Source organism: Sciurus vulgaris, assembly GCF_902686455.1.
Source record: "Sciurus vulgaris genome assembly, chromosome: 6".
NCBI lineage: Eukaryota > Metazoa > Chordata > Mammalia > Rodentia > Sciuridae > Sciurus > Sciurus vulgaris.
Genome location: NC_136466.1, coordinates 149,318,416 through 149,335,954, shown reverse-complemented (window position 1 = coordinate 149,335,954; position 17,539 = coordinate 149,318,416). Strand labels below are relative to the sequence as shown.

The 17,539-nt window shown below is 29.8% G+C and overlaps 1 protein-coding gene across 2 annotated transcripts in view; it reads right to left on the bottom strand.

The window, feature by feature from the left end:
* The window catches only part of CDH9 (cadherin 9), a 154,973-nt gene that overhangs the window by 22,967 nt on the left and 114,467 nt on the right, over positions 1-17,539 (bottom strand). The window contains exons 3-5 of one of the 2 annotated variants that reach the window (XM_079145496.1): positions 9,398-9,692; positions 1,762-1,881; positions 1,025-1,192 (exon numbers count right to left, since the gene is read on the bottom strand). In XM_079145496.1, coding sequence (XP_079001622.1) covers positions 1,025-1,192; positions 1,762-1,881; positions 9,398-9,692 — 583 coding nt within the window. Of the gene's footprint in view, positions 1-1,024; positions 1,193-1,761; positions 1,882-9,397; positions 9,693-17,539 lie in introns of those variants that run through there. The other variant, XM_079145497.1, reaches the window with a different exon arrangement.

Genomic DNA, 17,539 nt, shown 5'->3' with positions numbered 1-17,539 from the left:
TATAAATTATCATTTTCATTTAAGGAATATTAATGCAAATTTAGGTTTCAGTCAGTTGGTCTTATTATTCATATTCTCAGCGACATTTACTTTTAAAAATTAATCATAGGAATTTATTCACCAAAACCAACACACCAAATATTTCACATTTTGTCGACCAAAAAACAAAATGCTTTATTGTTATGAAACCAGTATGGATTTAAATTTGACCTCTTAAATGAGAATTTCAAGGAAGAATACTTTATACTTTTAGTCACTGCAAAATCAAATATTTTCATCAGATAATTGAAATCAGCTTTTGTAAGAACGCAGGGAATGCAAAGTTCCCATGTTTTAAAGTGTATCTGAAAATGGTAACAACTGAAAGGAAATTAAATGATTTTGTCATGGCTCAATAGCATTGATATTACTGAACTTTAATATGTCATTGCACATTAAATGATGTCAATATGAATAGATGCCATCGCACACAGCCTTGGTAAATCATGACATTATAGTCTCCTATAAAAATAAAGAAATGGTACCAATTTAACCCACTTGCATTGATGTTCACATGCTGTTTGATTTCAGAGATGTTAAAACATTAAATCTTTGTTTTAAAATCAATTTAAAAAAGCTTTCAATACTTCTGCACACACATGACATCAGAAACAAGTGTGAGGCATAGAATTTGAATCCATTCAGACTGACTGGAAAGAGCACACTCCAACCAGGAAGAAGATCAGAAAGAACTTAGCCTCAAAAATTTTCCAACACTTCAAAAGGTGGAAAAGGATAGTTAAAAGCTGACGCTACTGAAGAAGCTTGTTTTGTCCCATTGTCTACCCAATGAAGAAAATAAAAACCATCACTTTCAGTTTGAAGGAAATTGTGCTTGTGTTGTGTGTGTGCACGCGCAGAGGGAAGCCTTTTGCATTTTCTTGTATGCATAATCTAATAGTGAAATTGGTAGTAAAAATATTAGATTCTAATAAAAGTACATTTGAGAAGCTTTTCAACAAGAGATCACTAAAACCTTCCTTACTCTGTGGAAACCGAGGAGGATTGTTGTTAACATCTGTCAGAGTGATGTTCACTGTTGTGGTTCCAGAAAGACCTCCCATCTGGCCACCCATGTCCTTGGCCTGTATAACCACTTGGTACTGTTCTCGATTTTCTCTGCTCATGTCTGGTAGTGCAGTTTTTATTATGCCTTTGGAAAAAAAAAAAAAAAATTACATCGCTGGTTTTCTAAAATTAAGTAATGCAAGATTCATTTTATAGAAGTTAATCATAGTAAATAGATAAAATGTTGATGTGTCTAAGTATATCCTCCTATTCACAACTAATTCAACATAATTCATAAAACGGAAAGAATTTTCCCATAGGCTATTCTTCAAGGAATCAGTTTTCTAAGTCAATGTAATTATTCTTTTCATAGAAAAATTTACTTCAGTTAAACATTTTTAACACATAGCCTTGCTTAATTTTGATTATTGTTATATTCTTTAAGTAGCTCCTTATGTCACATAATGTACTGAAACTGCAAAATTTTACAGTATCTAAAAATTAAATTCAATTAAAATAGTTTAGAGAGTTAAAAATTCAGAGTATTGCTTCAATAATACAAAATTTGTTTTTATTTCCATCAACTGGCTATCAGAAATAAATAGAAACATGATGCAAAATGAGTAGGTCTTAAAATACAGAGAATAACTCTTGAAGGTAATTGTACATCCAGATGTCTATAATGAAAAACAGACCAAGTCAGAAGTGTTCTACCTGATTCCGGGTCCACTGAGAAATATGGCTGTCCTTGCAATATACTGTAGACCACTTTGGCACTATTTCCATAGTTGGCATCATCTGCATCTGTTGCAGTCACTTGTATGACAGATGTACCTATAAAAAGCCCCCAAACATAAACATGTCAATACTTCTAATTTTGAAAAACACACTTGTGTCCTTGTACTGTGTGATAAATCATTACACAGTACTATTTTTTAAATGAAAATAGTAAAATTTACTAAAAATTACATACTGATATGTATTTAATTTTATAAAATTTATTTATTTTTGGTTAGTTAGAAATCCTTATCCTTTGAAAACTAGGGATGATTTAAAAGAAATAGTTTTAGAAGATAAACAAAATGTAATATATGAATGGATATGTATATTAACTCAACCTCCATAAAGAGTTAAGATTTAAAATCTTAACTGAAGCCTACCATGTATTCTCTTGGGCAAAATGAGTTTGCAAAACACTTCCATTACATTATACTCAACTTTTCAAGTTTGATTATTGTACTTGGATATTAATGTTCTCGAGGACTGAGTGAATTCCTCATTGGTTCTATCATCTCACCTAATACCCCATTTATATTATTTACTCATAAACTTGTCTAAGTGAGTTGCAGCAAAAAATTCAAGTTTCCAGTTCATATACTTATGTAAATTACATTAAATAAATATGTTGTCCATGAAGATGTAGATTTCATTTAATAGATATGGTGTCCATTAAGATTAATACTAACGCTCATTTCCCATTGCTGTATCTCAACAGTACCTCATTAATTCAGCAACAGTCTTTTTTATGCTTTCTTAAAATTAATTCACACACAAAGAGAACTTGAGCTCACTCACTAAAAACCACTCCTTCCTCATCTGTGATGGAATTGATGTATCCTGTAACAGGAAACACCACATACTCACTAGGTCTGTGTCAATGATCAGATTCATTATTGGAAAGTTTTCCTACAACACCCAAATATATAAACTGATTTTTCTCCTCAATAATGTTTGGAAGGGCAATTAAGTTGTTTTCTGATTTATATTTAAATTTTTGTTTAATCTTATGTGAGTACAAGTGAGTTAAAATACAAATTGTTCTCACATTTGGACATCATTGAAATATGAATTACTAAGCTTTGCCTAAACTTTGAAAATTTAACTAGTTACTTCATAAAGTTTTGGACATTTCTTATGCTGGTCCCATTTTTTAAAAAATAAACATTTTAAGATTTCACTATGGGTACAAGTAGAAAACAATTGTTTTTACATTTTCACATTTTTTATATTATATTTTCATGTTGAAAATGTTTTGATTGTTCTGTATTATGGGTATGTGATCTTTAAACTTATGAAAAAATGTGTGGCCTTTAAAGAATACAAATCACCCCCATGATGTAGCTGAAAAGTTAAAACACCCATATAATACTCACATTCCATCTTTCAGAATTGTGGTAATACTTGAGTATGTTTTTAAAATAGGTAAACACTGATTATATATATCTAATGTTTTATTTATACCAGCAAAGTAAGAAAAAGAAAAACACTGATTGTTTTGGAGTATAAGGAATGAATAGATTTTTTCCCAAAATAATGTAATGATGCATTAACAGTGAACAGTATTTAGTAATAAAATTAAGCTAATTTTGCATCTGTTCATAAACAGCAGTTGAAGGTAAATATACTTTGACTATTATATTGCTGATATTTTCAAAAAATGGATTTTTTGACTTTTTCTTTATTCAAAATGGATTTTTTCATATTAAAAATACAAAATATATTGGGCAAAATATAGTGAAGCCTAGATGACAAATATATATTACATTTCTCATGTCAAAAGATTGAGCATGGTTTTGGTGTTGCTAGTTTTGGAAAACTCAAAATAATTTTGCATATATTATCTTTCTTTAAACAAAATATGTTATGGAATCAACAAAGTTTTTTATAATCCTTAACAAATCTTCCCTTTAATATAAAGCTAAAAATGTTTAGGAAAATTCAAGACACAAAAGCTCAAAATCATGAAAAAATATTAAAAGTTAATCAAATAATAACTTGCTATGTTAAGTATTCGGTAAAACAAAATATTTATTTGGCAATGAAAGAAATATTCATATGCATTACATTTATGGCTATAGTGTAAAGGTAAAAATGTTTAGATCCCACAATGTAACCAAAGAATACCAAGTGACCTATTTTATGCTTATAAATTAAATTAAGGGAAGTTAAACATTCAGGTTATCTTACTTTATAAAATGCATTCTATATATAAAAGAAAAGAGAACCTTCAGTGTCTCCATGCCTTATACACATTTATATTTGGGATATAAAGTTTTGAAGATGTTTAAAATTTCAAAATAAAATTTCAAAATAAAATTGGGCTAGTTCACTCAATAGAACATGAGACTCTTAACTTTTCAAATGTAAATGAACCAGAGCATAGATCTCATATCTAAATATCTATCAATGTAATATGTATGTAATGTATGTACCTATCTATGTACCTACATATTAATCAAAGCATAGATATAGATAAACTAAAATTCAGTAAAAGCTTGTGTACAAGCTTATTTAGCTATTATCAAATTTACTAGTTTAAAATAATTTTCACTTGACAAACACACAGTATTGGGAAAAAGATATACTGATATACTGCTTTTAGTCACCTTTAATAAACAGGGTAATATTGAAAAATATACATTATGACCTATTAAAAACATTAAAAGTTAAATCAAACAATAACTTGCTAATTTAAGTATTTGATAAAGCAAAACATTTTTGTTTTGAAATTATTTTTTCTCTATATAATGTATTTATGTAATGCATATTATATCTTTTTATATACATGTATGTATATATGTGTGTATACATTCATAAATGTGCATGTGCACACACACACACACACACACACTCACCCACACTCTTTCTTTATACATGGGAGCTGTTAACAAATTGTTAAAATCGACTAAAGGGAAGAGGAAAAGAATTGCTCTACGAACTGAAGGAAACAAAGGATAATAGGACAGGTAACATTATCCTATCCTGTCTCCCAAGGCTTTCCTACTGAGCCCTGAATAAAACATTGAATTTATTTTAACTTGGCACTGTGAGACCATAAGGTGATGAAAATTAGAGAAAACAAAGATGGAAGTAGTTCTTCAGTCTTTCATGGATCATCTTATAGCCTTGACCAAGTTAACTGTCTGCCCATGTCTTCAGCTATGACAATCATTAAGTTGAGTAGCAGTGGGAGAACCCCTTGCATAAGGGTTTATGCTGTCAGGACACCAGCAGAAGTAGGTTTGATATTTCTAGGCTGTGTGGTGGAACCTTTTTAAAACAACTCATGAATTAGATGCATAAGCATTAAAACTATCTTCTGTTCAATAGAAGTTTCTTTTTATGAGAAACATGAACTCTGGATTTCTGGGTTCATGTCTAGTTCTATGCAACATTTTGTCCCTACAACCTATCAGTGTATTTTACATGAAGTTAATAATGAGAACTAGTGTGCATTGAATGCTTAATGTAAGCTAGGCAGGACTCTCAGTATTTGATTTGTATTATTTCTTTATCTTCATGGTACTTGTGAGTTATATAGGTCTTTGGGCACATAAAAGTTGATCTTGATTATATACCCAGTAATATCAAGACTAGAGTTAGACCTATGTAGACTGGGTAAGACAGTTATTCTAAATATTTTTAAAAATGTCCTGTGTAGTGTATGGATATAATTAGGTACACTATTGAATCCAGAGCAGGTAAACCTCAAAGTAAAGACCATATTAGGACCTGAAGGAGTTGTTGATTATGTTTTTTGTATGAACAACTACAGAGGAGTTTCTGGTTGGAAAATTATCCAGGATGGGGAGGAGGACTGACAAAATATTTTAGAGTGAAGTTAGGAATATATCCAGGCTTTGAGAAAATATGCACCCCAAATTACCAAATTTATGCAAAACCAACTTGCTTAAACATGAATGCATGCAAAAGAGGAAGTTCAAAGAATATCTTCAATTAATAGTATCATGACCACAATAAATGGAAAATGGAAAATGTAGGGAACTTCCACTAACATTTTAATAGAAGTACATCCCATTTTTTAAATTGCATATATTTATATATATCAAGATTAAATGTTTTAGTCAGAGGATGACAATATATTTCAGATTTTCTGAGTTCATTAAAATCATTCTACTTTAAGCAAAAAAAAGGGGGCATGTTAACCACAGAAATAAAATGGAATATGATGTGTGGTTTTGAAAGAAAGAAGTAAAGGGAAAATTCATGGACAATTATTGGCATGGAAAAGAGGAAGGGACAAATATTTTCAGAGCAAAAGCAAGTGGGAAGAAGATGCTGACTGAAGGAAATCATTAGAGAATGAGAAGTTTCATTTCGTTCTATCAAACTTCATTTCCTCCTCAGGTACTTACAGTTTGTCAACACACTGATTGAATGAAAATCACTCATATAATGAAAATAAAATTGGAAGTAAGTTATTGTGCATTATTTTATTTAGATATGTTTTATCATGTAACTATATGCATGCTTAAACTGTTAATATATGGATGATACATAGTCTGAGAAGTTCCTAGATATTGTCACTTAGTTTTCCTTTGTAAAATAATTTATTTGTACACATAGTAGCAGAGAATATATCCATTTGCAATAATTATAATGATTTCAACTTTTAAAACGTATGAGAGTTGCAACAAAGAGAAATACAATTTCAGGTCATAAAATACATTTAATTTTACTTGGACATGTGTGTGTGTGTGTTTGTGTATTTGTGTGTGGATTGAGGGGATTTATTCAGGTTCTAATGAAGTAGAAGATTTTCAAATTACATTTTGGACAACAAGCATAACTAAGCGTGGAAGGAAATAGGTACTAAGATTGTCCAGCTATTTCTGTATCTATTAACCCAATTTTTTTTTCTTTTAAAATCTACACTACTAATAAGGTGACTCTGTGTACTTTGGGCATGACAGTTTAATTCTTTTGGACTCATGTACATATTTATTAAAAGAAGTATGTAAACCAAAATTATAGTGCCTTTGGCATATCCATATTTTATAAGATGTGCATTTATAGGTAAAAAATAGAAACACAAAACCTGTTGATGGACCATAGGAAGCAATACATTCACAAATATCAGTATTAGTAATAAAAAGTAATAACTTTGCCCTGCAAATAGGATCAGGATTTATCTATATAATCATTTTTTAAACTACATACTTAAATCTTTATTTATTAGCTTCAACCAGAGTCATACAACTGCCTGCTGTGTTCTTTCTTCAATGTTGTGGGAATCCTATCATGCAGTGCAATTGGCAATGGTCCAAATTCTCATTTTTTTAGGCCTGATGAGAAGCTGCACTTGTCACAACTCAACCTTAGTGAATGAAATACAGAAAGTGTTTTTGAGCAAGACAATCTACAAGCCTCCTTTTATGCATAAACTTGTATGTAAAGATTAATTGGGGTTGAGCTATAAAGGTTAAGGGAAGAGCTAATAAAGAGGCAAGCACACAGGATGGTGAAGAGCAAGAAGTGTCTCCCATGGGAAAGTCAGTTCAGTTTTATTATTTATTCCAGGGTCATATCAAATTACACTAGGTTACGTAGTGCAGTTAGCTTTGTGCTTGTGCAGACCATATAACTTGCTTGCCTCTCAGAGTCCACTTGTACCAATTGTTATTACAATAAGATAATGTCTCCAGGCCTCAAGGACAGAGGAGTTGCTGAGCATTTCTAAGCCATTCAGACAGAAGGCCTATTGTCTGAGGACTTTGCTCACTCTGTACATGGACTGGCCCAAAATACACTTGTATATTCTATTTTTTATTATGAAGAATTGAATCAGTGAAGGCTTTTAAAAAAAATAATATACAAAGTGCTTAGTTCAGTCTTGATGACTTTATGTACTTATTAATATAATCTAGATTAGAATAGTAGTATGAGGAAGAACTGCATTAGGCAGACAGATGGTGGGAATGTATAGAGTGAGAGATAATAGTTCATTAAATGTTACTAAAGAATTTAAGAGAAAATATAGGCTATTTGAATTTAAATATCAACAGTCAGTTACAAAAATATTCTGTCTTAAAATATGAAGTACTGCTTTGGAAAATTTAAAATATATTCATATTTAATCAATTATGGTCAAAATTTCTCATACTAAAATATTTACATCATCTTAGCTACTGCTTTTGAATTCTCTATGTATGTCAAATCTTTTGGAAAAAAAGAAAAGTATAAGTTCTGGTACTGTGATATGAAAAAACATCTGACAAAACATATATACAAAAAGGTTTTACAAATCTTAAAGAGTATTATCAAAAATCAAATCACTTGAAAATACTTCAATAGTAAATTGATGAGAAGAATATAATTTTAGATGTATTTTCACCTCAAATATAAAAAGATCATGATACCTAAATTACCCTTCTGGTGGACCATTATAAACCAATGGAGGTAACTGTATCAGGTTATAAGATACAAGAAGAACATGCAAGAAAACATATCCACTTATGTTTTATTCCAGGGCTTTATGATTTCACAGGACTCCTTTTTGAATTATTGGAGAAAATATCCAAAAAAGCAATAGGAGGGCACTTTCCTCAAATAGGTGAGATTTAATTTGTCATTAGAGGAAATTACTTCTTTACAAATTCTTGCTTTTTCTTGACGGATAGTACTCAAATTTAAGAAGTATTTTACATAAAATTCTCAGCAAAGTTGTGTAAAAGCTTTTTCTACCTATATAGAAGTTATTTTAGGCTGAAATATATAATAGTTATATTACCATCAAATATATGCTTAGACTGTGTTCAATTTCATATGTTGCTGGTATAAGTTTTATGATTTTTAAGAAATATTTTATTACTTAAGCATCTAGTCTTGTTAACAAATCTACACCTTTTCCATGAATAGTATTAAATGTAGTCACAGATAAAAATTTTGGATATTAATGAGTAGAATTTATAATCTTAGGCAGCTGTAAAAAGAGAAAGCTATTTTCATTTTCCTTGATAAACTTTTGTTTAGTAATGGAACATACACAAAAATAAACAAAAAAAAGTAAAAATAAAAATAGCCTGGAATCTTGCCATGAAGCTACAGGTTATTTGATATTAATTCAGTTGCTAAATCTTTCTGAATCCTGAATTACTAATTAACAGAATGGGAATTTAAAATTTTATTTCCCATGCTTCTTAAAAAAAAGTTTTTGAATAATGAAATGAGATACTTCAGAAGAAATTTGTCAAATGCAAGCATTAGGTTTTATTATTTAAAATAATGCAAGCAAATTTGTCCAAAACTACCTGCACTGTTATTCATTTCATTTCACATAGAAATGTCCTTTGCTTGACTCTCATTTGAGTGAAATTGTGTAGAGCTGAGGTATCCATGACAATGAAATGAAATAATTATTCTCAATAATTTACTATGTAACTGGAGATGTTAAGGTATATACAATTGAAACTAAATACATAGTTTACACTAGATAGCAATTTTCAGTTACAGCTCTTTTCTTGAAAGAGGTCTCATATCATATCCACATCCACATATAATTTTTCAGACAAACATGGTGGTTAGTTGACATGGACTAGGAAATACCTACCCACTCCAGACATTTCAGGAACACTGGCAGTGTATAAGTCTTTCGTAAATTTTGGCTCATTGTCATTGATATCATGAATTTTAATGATAAATTCCGATTCTGGTTCCACCTGTCGACCAGTCTTTCTGTCTATAGCCTTGGCTCGAAGAATGTACAGGGATTTTTCTTCTCTGTCTAATTTCTTTGCAGCATGAATGTCTCCTGTATTTTCATCTATAACGAACAGACTGCCAGCCCCATCTCCTGTTAAAATGTATTTTAAATTTCCATCTCCTTTATCTTGGTCAGTGTGAAGCTTCAAAGAAGTAGAAAAGAAGAGTTCTGTAATCACATGCATTATTATTAAAGTAAAAATAATTTTGGCACACATTAATTAGTAAATATTACTACAAAAATGATTTTAATGCTATTTTATTTTTATTGAGGGGAAACTAAACATTTCAGGTTTTTTGTTAAATACTTTTAAACAATTGCACATCATAAGAGGCTAGATTTAAAATAAAATGAAAATAAATATATCTCTTTCAAAGTACAGTATTTCAAAGAAATTTATAAGAAGAATGTTGCTAAGATTTAAACCTCTAAAGATAAAAAACATATAATAACTCAGATATTGACTTAAAAATATCAGTTAATTTTAGTTGCATTTAAAGAATGGAATTCAAAGGTATGAGAAATTTCTGAACTTGTTATAATGCTAATTTTAAAATAAATAACAATTTGAACTGATTTTATCATCTTCCAATACAACATTGTTGAAGAACAGGCTCTGTACTTAGGGAGATCTATCAGAAAACTTCAAACTCCTACTTTCTATATGACTTTGGATAGTACTTTTCCAATCACAGTGTTCTCATTTGGGGGAAATTAATTTACAGACATTTTAAATTTCAAGTGATATAAAACATGTGACTTTTCCCTCTGTGCATATAAATCATGTCTTACAGAAATCATTAGTATTTATTCACAGATTATCTATTTTCTTTTGAAAACTACCCTTCTATAAAAATAACTTCTTAATGTAGTAAACTCACCGATGAATATGCAAAACAGTTTTATAATCAAAGAAACTGATTTGCAAAAGTTGTAAAAGTTTTGGTAACCAACCCTATTTCAAAACTGGAATCCTTTAAAAAATCAAATTGACAAACAATAATTGTGCATGTTATAAGATTATGGGTCACATTATGATATTTTGATGTATGTTTATATTGCGTAATGATTAAATCACTGTAGATTGATTAAAACAAGCTAATTAACCAATCCATCATCTCTCATGCTTATCATGTTCCTTGTGTGGGCTAAAGTTATTCATAGGGAAATTGATGGAGAAAGTGTGGTATTATTCAGAGTACAACATTTCATCTAGACAGGAAGAATCTTTAGTGATCCATTGTACAAAATATTAAATATAATAAATAATAATGCTATGTTTATTCCAAATTTGACCACACAGTACATTTTAATAAGACTGGAGTCCTAACTATTCTCCCCCTCGATGTAGTCTTATATCATATGCATCACAATTCCCATTATTCTGACCTTATATATTTCCTGTGTCCAATTCCATCTTTGGATTGTTTATCTAAATGCTGCTTTTTATGGTAGCCAAACTTAGAAATTTGTTTCATATTTTACTCCTTGTTTTTAAAACCATTAAAAAAATAATCATTGCATGTAAGCTGTCCTTTGAAATACCTTTTCCATCTGTCTCATTCTTGGGCTAACACCCTGGCTCTTCCTCCAGCACACTTTACCAGATCACTATAGAAGTCTCCTGATCACGATAGCCCTATTTTTGCTCTTATTTAAACAATTTTATATACTAAATGTGGCAATTTTTCTAGACCACAAATAGGGACATTTTACTAGAAATTGAAAATATTCACAAAGCAAAGCTAGACCATGAACTTAAAGTCCTACACACCAGGATCAGTCTCCTGCAAATTTAAGTGTTATAATGGACATATTGTTTTGCTTTTTAAAATTTTTATAACTTAAGCCTCTTCTATTGATAAAGGATAATGCCAATTTCAAAAACAGTCTTTACATTATAGTCATTATAATTTCCTGAAGTCTATGACCTCATTCACACATTCTTCAAAATGTGACCTTTCTTCCTGGATGCTCTGCCACTCTTCCCTTCTTTATGCATCCCATACCTACCGACTACTCCGTTTTCCATTGTTTGGTTAATTTCACTTCTCAGGACACCTTTTATAGCTGGTGTTTGCATATGGATTTTTCACCTTTTAATACCTTCCACTCTTTTCTGTTTTCCCCTAAATAAATATTTGCCATATCTCATTTTGACATTTCCATTTTAGGGCATTTTGTAAGGTAACATACTTCACTCCTCATCACGACAATCATCAAGTAAAGTGTAGTTTTGAACCTTGTTACCAAAAGGTAAAATAAGTTAGGAAAATATTGATGTCTGTTTTTAAAAACTCAATATACATTTCTTAAAGATGAAATGATTCTTCTTTTATTAAACAGCACCTTTTTAAATAAATACAAAAGGTTTGTCCATCATTGATTGATAGAAAAAAACAGATCAGAAATAAATTAACAAATTGCATCTTAGAAATCTCTAACTTCAGTAATATTTTATTGATAAAATCTTATAATTTTTATTGATGAAAATTGATAATTTTTAGTGATCAATTTTCTTCAAACTATTTATAAAAGTATTTTTGTATATTTATGCCTGCATTACCTGCTTATTTTTTCTAAAAGAGAAAAAAAATTATTTTAAGGAAGAAAATAATTAGAAAAAGAAGAAAGAGATGGATGGGTAAATAGAGAATAATGTGGATATGAAAATTTCTTAATTTGTCAAAGAGTGCAGAATCAACTAAAAAATTCACTTTATTGAGTTGATTAGGCTAATTAATGTAGAATAAAATCATCTGGAGTTATTAAAATCATGGTCTACATAAATGTTGGATGTAAATCATTTATTAAGCTATATAATTTTAAGTAGGATATTAATGTTAAATGCAGTTTAGGGATTATCTTTCATGCTTTTATGTCACTATTTTTCATAAAAATACTCGACCAAATACATACATTAACAATATTTATTAAAATTTTAATTTGCCTTTTATTTTTAATATATGTATTTTAAGTATTTTAGAAATAAATTTATATTGATTTCTTAAAACAGGAAAAGGAGAGAGAAACCACATATGAAATGAATTGTAAAGTACCTCTTCACAGTTTCATTGTATTGTTCTTTGTCTCACAATTACTATATCCACAGAAAAATAAACATAAGATTTATGAATTATCTCTACTCTGGTATATTTTGAGAATGAATGCATGGAAATCTCACTGTGACACTGCAATTTACTCAAAATCATGAAATATTAAGTACTATATGGCAGAAAACAGATAAATTTGTCAAGGGCATCTATTTAATTCTTACATATGGAAATTATTGATAAGCATCTTAGATGAAAAAAGTCTAAACTGTCAAAATTATTTCTATAGAAATTTTGAATACATAAAAGCAATAATAATTTTACTTTTTCTCTATCTTTTCCTGTTATTTCCCAAAGTGTTTAACATAATGGTATTATTGTGATGAAGTGTTTTCTTGTCTTTTTATGATTTAAGTAATATTCAACACTTTGTTGTACTCATCTCTATATAACTGAATTTGTAGTACTCATTCAAAATTAGATATGATTCTACATTCTGTTTAGATTAATGTTCAAATACCCGTGGAAACACTTCGTGTTCAAATATTTTATCCTCACTCAAAATATTTAAGGGTCTGGAAAATATTTAACCAAACCCAGTAGTTATCATAATCGTTCCTCTTCTATTTGAAAGGTTTTATAATATTTACTATGTCAAGGAAAATTAAGCATTAATGTATCATGAGTACTGAAGATGTTGATTAAAACAAACTAAAATATTCATGAAATTGTAAGATATTATAAAGAAGTATATTGTCTGAATGTAATTTCATTTTAAATAAAAGATTGCAATAAAGTGGTAATATTTTATTCATTTAACTATTGACATCACAATGATTTGATTTTTTCTATACCCACTAGCTCTGATTTTGTCCAAAATGTTATATATGTTTTTATCTGTTTATTAAAATGCAATTTTTATGTAATATCATACATACATATATAAAAGGTCATTTTAGCCATTATTTCTAGTATATTTTTAAAACCTATTTTTAACTGATATATAAAAATCATACATATAAATGGGGTACTACATAATCATTAATGCATATATATGTTGTGTATGCTTAAATCAGTTTAAATATACTTATCACCTCAATCATTTATTATTTCTTTATGTTTAATACTTTCAAAATTCCTTTATATACCTTTTTGTTGTTTTTATAATCACCCCACTGAGCAATAGCATATCAGAACTTCTTCTCCCTACCTAACTGTAACTAGGGACCCATTGATTAACCTTTCTTCATCCCTCCCCACACATCTACTCTAAAAGGGTATCAAAATTTCATTATTTTCTTCAGATCTCAGTTAATGATATAATTCTCTTTCAAGTAATAAATCATTTTGAAATTCTAAAATTGAAAATAAACCTATACATAGACAGCATAAAGAATCCTATAAAAATATCTTGAATTGCTTTTATTTTCCAACACTATAATTTTAGTTTGACCTTATTATCAGATTTTGTTTGTAGAAACTTGAAAATTTAAACATGTACATATAGAATAAGCTAAAAATGTATAATACATCTTAAGGAATAAATCTTGGGTTCAGCCAACCAAGAAAAGAACCATGATTCACTCAGGTGTTTTCCACATGAAGATAAAATATCGAAAACTAGTGAAAAAGTTCAATTATGACCATATGACCGGTTGCAGAAACAAGAACATATATTTTGTGACTCTTTTCTCCTTATTTTGTTGAATGCATGTATATGTATACATATTTCAAATAATTTTGTTTTATTCACTCCATTATAATGTAACATTAAATAAAGTGACTTTAAATCTTACTATTTAATTATACTAATTAATGTATCATGGCATTTAACATATAGTATATCCAGGATAAAATAAACAGAACTTGAGGATATAACCTCCTCCTCTGGGGAAGGAGTTAATATTTTGTTTTAGGCGGTATTGCTCTGTCTTTTTAGGGATAATGACCTTGTTTCTGTTTTATTTGGAGACTATGTATGGCATAACAAGACAGCTATGGATGTCGACTTGATGAGTTTTGGAATTTTGATAATTTTATATATCAACTTGACTGTGCTTATTCCAGATATTTGGTTATATATTATTTTGAATGTGTGGTTGAGAGTGCTTTGGGATGAGATTAATGTTTAAATTGGTAGACTCAGCAAAGTGCTTTGCTCACCACCACCACATAGGGGTGGTGTTCCTTCAGTGTCTGGAAGACTTGGTACTAAAAAAATGTTGAGAAAGGAAGAATTTACTCTATCTGACTCTGAGTTGAAAGACCAGTCTTGTCCATCCTTTGGACTCATATCCAGTCTGTAACTTATTCCATTCATTGCATTCTTTTAGACTCAGTTGAAATGATATCATCGATTCTCAGCCTACAAAATAATGTGAGTTAATTCCTTACAATATATTTACATTTATTTTCTGTTTCTCTGGAAAACTCATATAGATCTAAATTCAATTTTTTCAAAAATAAATTGGGAAAGCAAAGAAAATTCATCCATAATAAATCATCTTCAAAATCAGGAGTGAGGATTTTTTGGTTATTTCCTTGTTTAACCTTTTAAAAAAACTAACTTTGGACATAATTTATATTCAATAAAAACATACATTTAATATATGCAAATATGATAATTTTGACACATACATCTGTCATGAATGTTTCTTAAGATGATTATGGCAATAACATTATGATCCTTTTACATTTGTTTAAAATGCTTTAAGTGCAAAATATAATAAACTGACTATATTTAAAATCAAGAGTTCTTGTATGTCCTTAAAGACACCCCAGATTTTTTATCTTCTTATTTAGTTTTTAATGATAAAAGGCATAGTATGCTGACAATAGCTAAAATAACTGGTACAATACAGTATTTCTGAAAATTTCATGTCCAAATACATTTCCAAAACATTTTCAAAAATGACTTCTTGCCTTTCAGTATTGAAATCACATTTTTCTCATTTATTTCAGATAATTCAATTTATATCTATAAATCAACTCATATTAGATATTGCTTCATGACTAATATATTAGAAATACAAACTCAATATAATGTTATTACTATGTAATATATGTACACCATAAAGATTTCCTACTTGTGAATACTCATCTGTAATCCCAGCAAGGTGGGAGACTGAAGCAGGAGGATTGCAAGTTTGAGGCCAGCCTCAGCAGCAAGACCCTATCTCAAAACTAAAACTGGAAGAAAAAAAAGTGGGGGGGGGGGCAAGGAATGAGCATGGTGGTACAGCACCCGTGGGTTGAATCCCTAGTACTGCTGGGGGAGGGATTCCTGCTTGCTTTAAGATACAATTGACTGGACTTGATTTCTCTGGATTAGCAACTATAAACCTGGTTAGTATGTGTGAATTCACTCTTTCTTGGAATCAGACAGTACAAGGAAGCAGCACAAGGTACATATTCACCCTCATTCTCATTCTTTGGGAAGAATTTTATGTCACAGAAGTGTCACATAAGCAGAGACTGGTAATCCTGCCAGACATAGACAACTGAAGCTAGAATTTAGGGATGTTATTGTGGCATCTATTTCCTAGACCATAAAAAAGATAAAAAAGTCACAGATTAGAGACCAACCAAGATCTATTTGTAAGAGTTCTACTAAAATTTATGCTGGAATAATAAAATCTGCAATAATAAAATCTGCCTGAAAAGGATTCTCTGACCTACAATGCATCTGGACATCTGAAATTTTAACCGAGCATTTCTGCTCTGTTAAACATGGAAAAAAGCAGAAATTTTGTTTGTCCCAACCAGAATGGTTCTGTCATAACTGAACATCATAGTCATTTAGTTAAGACTTGAGAAAAGTCATGGCTTTTGGGTAAGAACTGCACTGTTTGAGTAAAGAGTACAGTCAAAAAATAAATAAGTAAAAATAAAATGACATATCTAAAAACAGCATAAAATTAAGACTTGACAGTGTATTGTATTACTTTACAATGTCCAGAATGTAATATATGGTAATAAAATAGCTATACCAAATACAAAAATATGTTATCTGAAATGTATGTGTGTGTTAATAAAAGTAGAAACAAAGATAACATAGATATAGAAATTAAGATAAATGTAATTGGAGAACCAAATAAAATGCATGAACTTGAATGGTATACTATTCAGCCATAAAAATGACTTTGCATTTTCTGGTAAATGGGTGGATCTGGATACTTTCATGCTAAATCAAATAAGCTAATCCCCCCAAAATCCAAAGGTCAAATATTTTATGTGCTATGTGGATGTTAACACACAACATGTGGTTGGGGGAAAGAGCAGAAGTTCAGTGGATTTGATAAAGGGAAATGAAGGGACAGGAGTGGTAATAGGAATAGAAAGACAGTGGAATGAATGTGACTGAACTTTCCTGTATATGAATACATCACAAATCTCACATCACGAACAAATACAAGTCTGGCATCCTAATTAGAATAAGATATCAAATGTCAAAATGTACTCTACGGTCATATATAACTAAAAAGAACAAATACGATTTTTAAAATGGGGAGAACTAATATGGCCCTGAAGAATTCATTAAAGTGTTAATAGTGACCATTTTCCAAGGTGTGAATCCATACGGCCAAGTTTAGTAAATTTCAACCGATATAAATGATAAGAAAATACAATTATAAGCATGTCATAGTCAGATTGATAAAAACAAATAATATATACCTTTAATATATCAGAATTAATATGATGCTATGACCTTAAAATGATAAAACTTTGCAACAGTATAATTTTCCTTCCATTCATATAATTGGTTATTTTTTTGTGATATAATTTACTTATGCTGTATTGTACAAACCTCTTAATTATATTGATATATGGCACTTAAAGAGTCTGTTGTCTTTAAGGGACCTTTTAAAATAGTCCCATGTTTGCCAACTATTTGGCACTTCCTAGTGCTGCTCATTCTTTCCTGTATGTCAAGGAT